At 39.7% G+C, this 9,901-nt stretch overlaps 1 protein-coding gene across 1 annotated transcript in view; it reads right to left on the reverse strand.

Annotated features, from left to right (window-relative positions):
• The window catches only part of LOC124133202, an 88,164-nt gene extending 78,616 nt beyond the window's left edge, over positions 1 to 9,548 (reverse strand). Inside the window, exon 1 of the mRNA XM_046497491.2 lies at positions 8,877 to 9,548. Coding sequence (XP_046353447.1) covers positions 8,877 to 8,961 — 85 coding nt within the window. The 5' untranslated portion in view covers positions 8,962 to 9,548. The remainder of the gene's footprint in view (positions 1 to 8,876) is intronic.
• Positions 9,549 to 9,901: the final 353 nt, after the last annotated feature.

The following is a 9,901-nucleotide window of genomic DNA, read 5'->3' on the forward strand; positions in this document are numbered from 1 at the left end:
TATGCATTTATTTAAAAATATACCACTTAATGTTCTAATTTATTTTACAAAATAACGTGAACAATATTTATATTTTAATACGTCATAATACCCTTCAATCAGAGTCCGGCCCTCGACGAGCCATTGAGCGGAATGAGAGAAGGGTTTAATTAAACCGAAATGGAAAACATGCTCTTTGTAATACCCACACAAATGTCCTATTGTACCAGAGCGATCCATTCAACCACCACAAGGGAATAAAACGCCGAGTAAAACACGAGTAAAACACGAGTCTCAAAAGATATCAAAACCGATAAAGCAACGGTTGTTGGATTTTCAACCATCGGGTGTTTAGTGATGAAGATGGGGATGTTGTAGCATGCCGGAGCAGACGAGGACGTGAAGCTGGGAAATAATTGGTCACTAGGATGACATCGGGCGTCTGATGAATAAATCACGACTTCCACCCTCATCTTGCTTTCTGAATGGATTAATGCGTGTCCCAGTTTGTATTGAGGCCCATAGTGCGACATTAGAGGGCGGAATACTACACAGTCCCTTCAACCAGATTACTGCCATATCCATCCGCCTTCCGCTGCACTGCACTTTATCACTTGTCCATCCTAGCGTCCCTATATTCATTGTAATAACCCTCTTTTTTACACTAATTGTTATAAAGAATCCAAGCTGATATTGGGTATTCATTTAAAGATATATATCTAGCTATCCAAATCATTTCAAACGCAACATAAATATTTACAAAAAACCCTATAAATTCTTCTCACGTTAATAAATGGTGAGATATTACAATAATCGCCCACAGAGGCTGAGCCATAGAAAAACTGGTTCGTGACTGAGCCACCGTCTATACATTTTACATAAGCGTGCGTCAACCTCAGCGAGAACTTTCTCGTGGATGTGGCGAGAATTGAAGAAAAATACGTTTTCCCCGCTCAGTGAAATTACATCTGTCAAGGTCGCCGGATGACGCCAAACTCAACATGCTTTTTAAGATTTAAATAGTTTCACAGAACTGTGAAAAAACGGGAAGTATTTCGGCAAAGCCCAACTCTCCTCGTGCGGTAGTCGTTTTCAACCGAGGATAATATTGCATGAATGCATATTTAAACCGGAGTGTTATTTTAATCGTGATAATTGAACGTTGACAGAAATATAATGTTTTGATAAATGCCTCAACACCAACAAAATAATGCATGTCGAGTATTATTGTATGTTGCAGCAACAATGGCATTAATAATAATAATACTGACAAGCATTGATAATGATTCGGCTCAAATTTATTATTCATCCACGATATTTCGGTATAGGTAATAATAGCTTGTCCAGTGTTGATTTCTTCTAATCGTTTTACTCACGTAATACTTCCTAAAATAATGCATATATTTTATTAAAAGAAATATGATTAATATACACTCTTTGTGTCATCCGATTCATTTCCCTGATTATGAAAAAACATATGGATCGACAGATAAATATAAAACAAGAACTGATGGTACATTTCCCAGTTTGGACAATTTATTTTTTACATATATACTGTAACTGTACTCTTGAAAATAACATGCGTGAAACCGGTTGAGTAAATTATACAGCTCATCTTTGGACTTTTGTACTTTAATCTAGCTCTGCACATGTGGCTGTGAGAGATGGCAGTCGGATGCCCATGTTTCTGATACGTTTAACACTGCAGTGAAAGATGTACATAGCTAATGTAAATTAGGAAATACTATATGTAATGACATAGCCATGTAATTATTACCTACAGAGGATCATTGTCACAGATGGGCTGAATATGTGCTAATAAATTTGAACTCCATATGCAGCCAATATTGTAGCCTTGCTCCAAGGTTGTACTGAATGGTAAGTCCGTGGGTGTATAGTAATTCTATCCTCATAATAGGCAAGTCTAGATAAGGGGACAGAACAAGGACGCCACACTTAAAGGGACAACTTGTTCCTATCATTTTATAATCTAGAAAATATGATTTAACCTAATAATTATTGCCTCAGATACTTGTGCAACTCTACCAATATTCTGTTAACACTATTACATATACCAGTCACACATCTAATGGCTAGACTATATGATTTTGATAGACACAATCTATATTTAATTGAAAAGGAGTCTCAAGGAGTTTCAGAAATTGTGGAAAATCTAGACTTGCTTCATTTAGAGCTATAGCATTACAGTAAGGGCTGCGGAAGGGAAAATAATATGGTTCAGGGACTGTGAGAGAGATTAGCCTGATCACGTACCAGATATAACGAATGTAATGTTGACAAATGACAACAAGAAGCCTATTGACCTCGATAACAATTACTATTAGAATGACATATGAGAAATATATGAATTAGATAGGTCTAGGTTCAACTAACTAATAACTAACAATAAAGGAATTATGAACAATTTTTAGGCATTGAATATTTACTTTGAGTTTGAGTCGAATAGACCATTACTTATGTCCCAATAGGAAAAAGATCGCACGTAATCTAATATTTTCTAATGGAATAAACTGCAATATGAATACAACAATTGTTCTATTCAACAGTACGTCCCTGCATATTAACATCATATTATATAACCTAGAACGCTGAATTACAGAACAGTAGATTAAGAAATGGTATTCTGTTATCGGCTGTGGCCTCGATGTGGGCTGAAGTGGTGTAACATTATTGAGAGGGTATTGTAAGAACACGTCATTTAAAATATTTTTTATATCTACCACTATTAAAATCGTAGATTATTTGTTTATTATTTTGTGTGTGCAAACTTGCATACAATCTCCAGCAGCGGGAGGGGTGGTGTAAATTCTGCTGGGTCCCATGCAGGTAGCAGGGGTTCTGTATGTCCCCATGGTACGTGGCATGGTGGGCTCCTTTGTTTCTTCCGCCTGAATGTCATAGCGTGTCGTGTTTTAATAATCCGATCTTTGTGTTGTTTTCAAACTAGTTTTAAGTTCAAATCTGTGATACGTGACTAGTAATTCTACTGTCCTTTGATGTCAGGTTTTTAGAATGCATACATGCATTACTTTCTAAAGTCACAACATAGATGAAATATTGCCGACGTGACAAACTCCCCCAATCACTGAACTGCTTCCACAGCTTAAAACAAATGAAATATGTGGAAATTTGAGAGAAACAGATCATCAAAACAACGATTCCGGGCCAGGTAAGGTGGGAATAGGTCGCAGGATAGTATAACTTGTCTAGCCCGTCCCCCAGACCCTAGGGGATCAATTATGTAAAATGAATCTCAACTCTAGAATGATTTGGCAAATCAAATTGCTTCAATTCTGAATTTAAGCATTGTTCTCGGCTCCATTTGGATTTTATTTTGTAGAAATATATTTTGAAAAAAGTTGACTTTTTTTCTGGGACTAAATGCTAGTCTATATCCTGTCGTAGGAAACGACTTGTTGGATCGAGTGGTCAGTATCATTTACACCGACTGCGGCATAAAACAACAGATATCATCGCGGCATACAAGTATTCTTGAACGGATCAAGTCGATGTTTGACGAGTATGTCCAACCGGTTCGATACACTCACAAGTAGCATCCCTTTAACATCAATCAAATATCTGAAAGCTAGTCTGGCCGGGCGTACCAACATAATTCTAAATTTGTAATATTTCCCAATCAATTGCGCGAGACTTAATACATTGCTTACTGACAATTTTACTTCATTTGACATATAACCCAGTTCAATAACCCTCCACTAGCAAGGATGTTATCAGTGATAACTCGTCTTTTAAAGAATCGGTAATGGTTCAAGATTTAAAGAATCTCGAAACAGTGTAGCGTTAGGCACACGTTCCTATCTTTCAACTGTTAACATGACACCTAGTTTATTTATTCTATTCGTTTATGTACAAAGCGAGTATCTATATATGTGTAGGGACATGCCCCACAAGTGTGATCAATGGTCAACCGGACATAGATCACCATCCTCTGTAGACACATGACCACGTCTATTATTGTTATACTTATTATTACATGTAACCATTCACATTTTTCACATTGTGATTCATAACTGAATAATTCAGATATTTAACTGATAACTCGTTTCCACTTCGAGTTTTTACACTAGCACAAACAACCTTGTATTTATAAACGCTATTGCGTGGAACGGCCATAATTCGATTCAGATTGACTTAAGCGCCACGATGTAAGTTAATTTCTCTTTATAGAACAAAAATAAAACATTACTTTTGTTAATTCTACATTAAGAGAGAACGATCCATTACAGGCCACTATTCATCTCGTCGTGGAACAATTGCTTCGTGTTACGGTATCATGAGGAGACGGTCTCTGCTTACCGAAGCGAGGCTTATACACCGAACCAGCGAAAAAAACACGATACGCAACCATTTACAGCCTAATCTATGCATCAGTAATACATAATTGCTGAATATCAAGCGCACTACAGATTTAAAATACAAAAAAATGTTATTTGTTTTTCAAGTGCTATCGCCCTTTTATAACTCCACTGTGCCCCATAGCGGAGTGGGAGTGTTAAATCTGTGAGAGGTTGCGCTGTGTTTACGTCGGGGAGATGCTTGTTCGCGTGTGGGTTTTGGAAAATCAATATTTCATTGCGACGGGAATTATTTCATCATTAAAACAATGCAAATATCAAGTCGCTCGATAAACTATTTGTTAATGCAAATTCACAGCATTATAGCTGCGAATTTTTTTCAAAACAACACGCTTAATATGTGAATAATTTAGAAATTAATGTTCATTACAGAACTAAACAACGCTTTCAGAAATATGAAAGCAATGCATGTTTGGTCCCTAATGATTCACACAAACCTAATAAATCTCCTTAATTGATAAAAACATTTTGATGTTTTTGTATATTACTTAGGCAAATATTTGCACACGGCACATCCGTCTTCGCAAGATAATTTCATTTATATAAGCCGTAATTCTTGAATAAAATATTTAAAGAAAACATGACATTCATAATTTATGAACATTATCATAACGATGGAAAATGAAATATTATTTAAAACGGATGAAGACTGCGACAAGGTTTATATCTTTCCACACGAGAAAGCACAGAAATAAAAATAGATAAAATTTATTTTTGTGGTGTTATTTTGAGGAATTACCACAAGGTTTGTCAAGCGTAACATGATTAACGATATCTAATGGGAGATAAAACTATTTGTTCACAACTTACCTCCATAGAAGAAATGCGATATGAAATTATTTTGGATTTTTATCAATTGCATTAATTCAATAGCTTCGAGTGACACGTGTTACCTGCCCTGATCGTGCATGTTATTAAAACGTTTCTCATGAACGCATGATTTCCTCATCGGAGGAGATATATATTACATACATATTCCATATAGGTATAATTTGTAAACCCCATCTCCTTTAATAAATGTCAAAACATTCGAAGAGAGTTTCCTGTTTTTTTCGACGATTCAATACCCTTTGTCAATAATATATAAGGTACAAGTGCACAGTTACATTTATGACCACAGACATTTATAGTCTTGTTATTAAACATCAGGTTTAATTATTTATGTACAAATGATTCACGATTTATTTAGAAACAGAAGGTCAAACGGTGAAAAATGACATTTCCTCCACAACCGATTCAAAAAGATCTGTAGGTTTAACAATAAGCTGTCGAGCTGCGCGGAGTTGAAAAAGGCTCAGGTGTAGCAGAGTGAACAGAAGATCGATAGTCTGCACATTAGCAGCAGCCGAGCGGGGCCCCTATTGCCGTGTAGGGAGCTTGTATGCCACAAGGACATGGCCCTCCTTTCTAATAATCTTTCTCCGACATTATTCTCAGTTCGAGGGTACTGGGCAGGTGTTCAATGTGGCAGAGCGTTCTCTACCGAATTGACACCTTTTCTCTACGTCTCATCAGGAAAACTCGATTTGCCGTGGTGATGGCCGGTTATATCGGCTGGGTTTTACCGAATCAATTGCAGTAAACTGCAGAGCGGCGTAGCAGGAAAAACTGTTGACCACTGAGGATATCGATCGATTTGACAGGCCACATCGCCTATAGAACGGACCCGTACAATGCCTCTAAATTAGAATCCGTTCAGACCAGCTACATATGCTAGCGGAGTCGCCGTCCCCCTAGGGGCGATATATCATGCCCCTATCAAGGCGCTTCATCTATCTCTAGTCAAATATCAATGAAACAAATTGTAGTGTTGAAAGTCAATTACAGCAGACAAACGGACAAGACGTGGGAGAACGGAGTTGTAACGACTCCCTCTCGCTTCTCCGCCAACAAAGACAAATCTTTTTACATTTGTCATATTGGGTAAAGGGGCAGGCGAGTATTACCCTGATCAGATGAGTTTTTCACTACGATTCTTAAACTCATGGGGATTGAACACTACCAGTATTCATAGGTACGACGGTATGATTAAAAATCACCATAACTCAATATACTGTTGATAGAACAGAACGTTCATTTACTGTGTTAATGTTGGCGCTATACAAGTGTATATTATTATTATCATTATTATTAATATTATCATTATTATTATTATCTGTCATGATTTTCTAATCAGCGATTGCATAATAAACAATAGTTTCTTCACGTTGAATCTTCCAGGACCCCGCTGACCATGACGTAAGATGTTGAAATTTATTTAACTGTTTACAGCTGTTCGGAACAACACTTCACCTGACGTTGTAAACAACGCTTTGAAGTCCGCGTGTGACGTAATACATAGCTCCCTAATAGGCAAGCGAGAATGGTGCGGAATTTGGACGTTAATAAACCTAAACACTCGTCACAATGGGGTATTTTACAAGCTCGGCGGCCTGATTCAAGTCCGAGCCACACTATTTAAGTTTTTAATTAGCGGGTGAATTTCTCCCAGCTTGATTTAGGAGGTGAATTTACAGGACAGTGAGATACTTAGCCCCGGCCAACTGTCACCCCTAAGACTCCGCCACAATTGCCAGTCTTTGAAATTAGCTGCATATTAAACACACTCGAATGGTGGCAGTGTTTGGCTATTGAGTAATAGCAAACGTATTGTAAGCATTCAACGCGCGGTGTTTCCCAACCGGCCAAATTGTCAGTATGGGGATTAGCTTTCAATGGAAATGCCTTCTTCCTCTGTCTAACTTGACGGTTTGGGACAAGCAAGGCAATGTCCACGCAGACAGTTAATACTGTGTTTCCCGCTTCATTTAGATCGACAACATTGGGTTTTGTTCCTATCGGAAATGCAGACAAAGGAAAATGAAAAACAGGGGTGAATTGGAAGTGTTTGCTGAGAAAACGACTTGTCTGGCTACAAAGGAAGGAATCATTGGTGACCCTGCCTGGCTCATGAGGCTGTTTGGTAAACATGACCTCACAGGCAGGGTCGGCGGTGGGACACGCTAGGTTCAGCTGCTAAACGTATTGTCACAAATCACTGGTCACCTGCCCAGTGGCTAGTGTCCTTTACACCTCTGAATAGCCTGGGTGTCAAATCCGATAGAAAGGTAATACCACCCGTTGTAAGTTTAGCTCGATCGTGACAACGCTGGAGTTTATTGGATGTGAACAGTGTCACATGGACAATGCCTAGGTGAGGTGAAGTTGGTTTAAATAACGCAGTGCCAGGTAAGCACACTTCACGCCTACCCGACGAACAGAAGTATCAGACTGCCTAGCCACTAAACAATTAATATCAAATATCAAAACTTCATTTTCAAATCAAGAGTCTTGTTTGTCGACCATATCACAATATCAAAATACACCAAAACACTTTCTGGATTTAACCAATACGATTCAATTTCGATTCCATCTTTGGCAAATGTCACAAAGCAGGCATATTTGACATAAACGACCGCAAAGGTGTTGTCTGCTTTAACCCTGATCCGTCAGCAGAATCAAACACAAAGAAAAACGAATTTACTTTTCGACTGCAGTTAGAAGGATGGCAAATAAAAGGCTACAGATCAATCTAGCCGGGAGTCGATCCTGTGAGCTTGCTACAAGAAAGCCACAGTATCGAATACCTATACATCATGCTCGTCACCCAACCAAGCAACAGTTATAAAGAACCATGCCTGTCGAAATACCGGGGGTTTATACCGTAACCCGTTATTGACTCGGAATCAATAACCAATAGCTCCTATTACACTCTTACCAGTTTCGGTTTAACACTGTGTGCTAAGACCCATATTCTTCAGTCTTTTCAAGCCTATTATTAATCCTTTTTGTTAGTCCCGTTGTGGCCTGTGTTCAAATTAGAGGAGGGAAATTCTTACTTAATTTTTCATTTCCCGCGTTAATTTGAGCTAGAAATAAAGAGGCGCATTGAGAAGCGAAGTCTCTGAGGGTTGGGGAACAGAGCCGGAGTGGTCAGGAGGAATTACTGTAGTGTGCATGACGGATGAGACTGGGAACCACACACACAGACTGAGTGTCATGTAGTGTGGTCATGTAGTGCTACTGCTAATGGTATTTGCTCACGTTTAGTTTACGACGGCAGCGTTGGAACCGACCAGGAACCTTGGACAGTCATCGAGCCGTGGCGAGACCTGATTGAACGGAGGAATCAAGTCGTCCAGAGCTATAATACACGTCCCGCGAGGACTGAGATTAGCAGGATAGGAGAATAATCTCAACTCTAGTCTCCTGGTCCAGAAAAGGACTCTCAGATCTGTCTCCGGACTTTAATAGTTTCAAAGGCTGACGAACCATTCCCCACGATTCCCATCAAACATGTCTCGACCCCGGTTCTTGAGTTCCCTATAGAATTGTTATAATCTAGTTATTACACATTGTCGCTACGTCGTACTAATAACAAGATCCCTGTTAATCAACGCAGTGTCAGTCGGTCAGTAATGATGTTGGTATTCCAGGCTAGTGTTTACATTTGGTACTTACCTACTGACAGCCACACGTTGAATGATAACAGTAAAATCCTGAGTAAGCCGTCCATTCCGACTGATTGCGTTGAGAGGGATACCATAGTAGAGTTACTCCTTACCCTCGTCACCGTGTCACCATCGCACAGAGGACGGACATAGGCCGGTCACAGCCAGAAACTCCAGTATCAATACACGAGTACAATCAGAAATTATCTTAAATGTGAATGAAGAGCCCGCGTTGTCATCAACAGCGTTCGGTTCCTTTACACAGCTCCAAACCAGAATACCGACACAGAGAGAGCAATACAAGATTCCTGATTCAGAAGCTTGTGAAGAATACTCAGTTACAGCATGTATAAATCCATCAGCATTGGCCACTGCTTCCTAGAAAGCTGAAGACACCCCCATAGCATATAGTTCGCGTCTTTCTGTACGCCGGCAGTCGACTGACTGAAGGATGGCAGTTGAGCTGATCGTGGTGGAGTTGATCGCTACTCGCTGCCGACAACGACCAATACGAAGGCTTGGCAACGGGCGTGATCGTGCATAAATTTACACGTGAGTTTAGCATCAGAGCGCAACGTCGAAGCCGCTTATGAGGCACGCATAGTGAATTACATTTGATTGGAGAGTCCGATATAATCGCGATCTTGGACTGTAGTGTTATGGTCTGATAATCCTCGTCGTGCGCGATAAGACAAGCACATGGCGTTTGTTGGTGTGTCCCGAGGGCGGAGCGCAGCTGTGTTTGACGGGGCGTACAAAAGCGCCGACAGCAGAGGGCGGGCTTAAGGTAATGACTGACAGTTCTCGACTACAGGGGGTGGGATCTGGCAACCAACCTACACACACAACCCTCTGAGATTTTTCGCGTTCCAATCAGAGTACTAGCTCGTGGGAAATCGATAAACATTACTTTCAACAGTAAACAAGAAAACCATTACACTGCCTGTGGAGATGTAAGAAACATCCTTGCACATATGCGAGTGGGAGACGCGGCTGGTTGATACGGTACACCCAGGTATTTTGTATTCTCAGGAG

This window comes from Haliotis rufescens, unplaced genomic scaffold (genome assembly GCF_023055435.1).
Source record: "Haliotis rufescens isolate VD_foot unplaced genomic scaffold, xgHalRufe1.0.p SCAF_2, whole genome shotgun sequence".
NCBI lineage: Eukaryota > Metazoa > Mollusca > Gastropoda > Lepetellida > Haliotidae > Haliotis > Haliotis rufescens.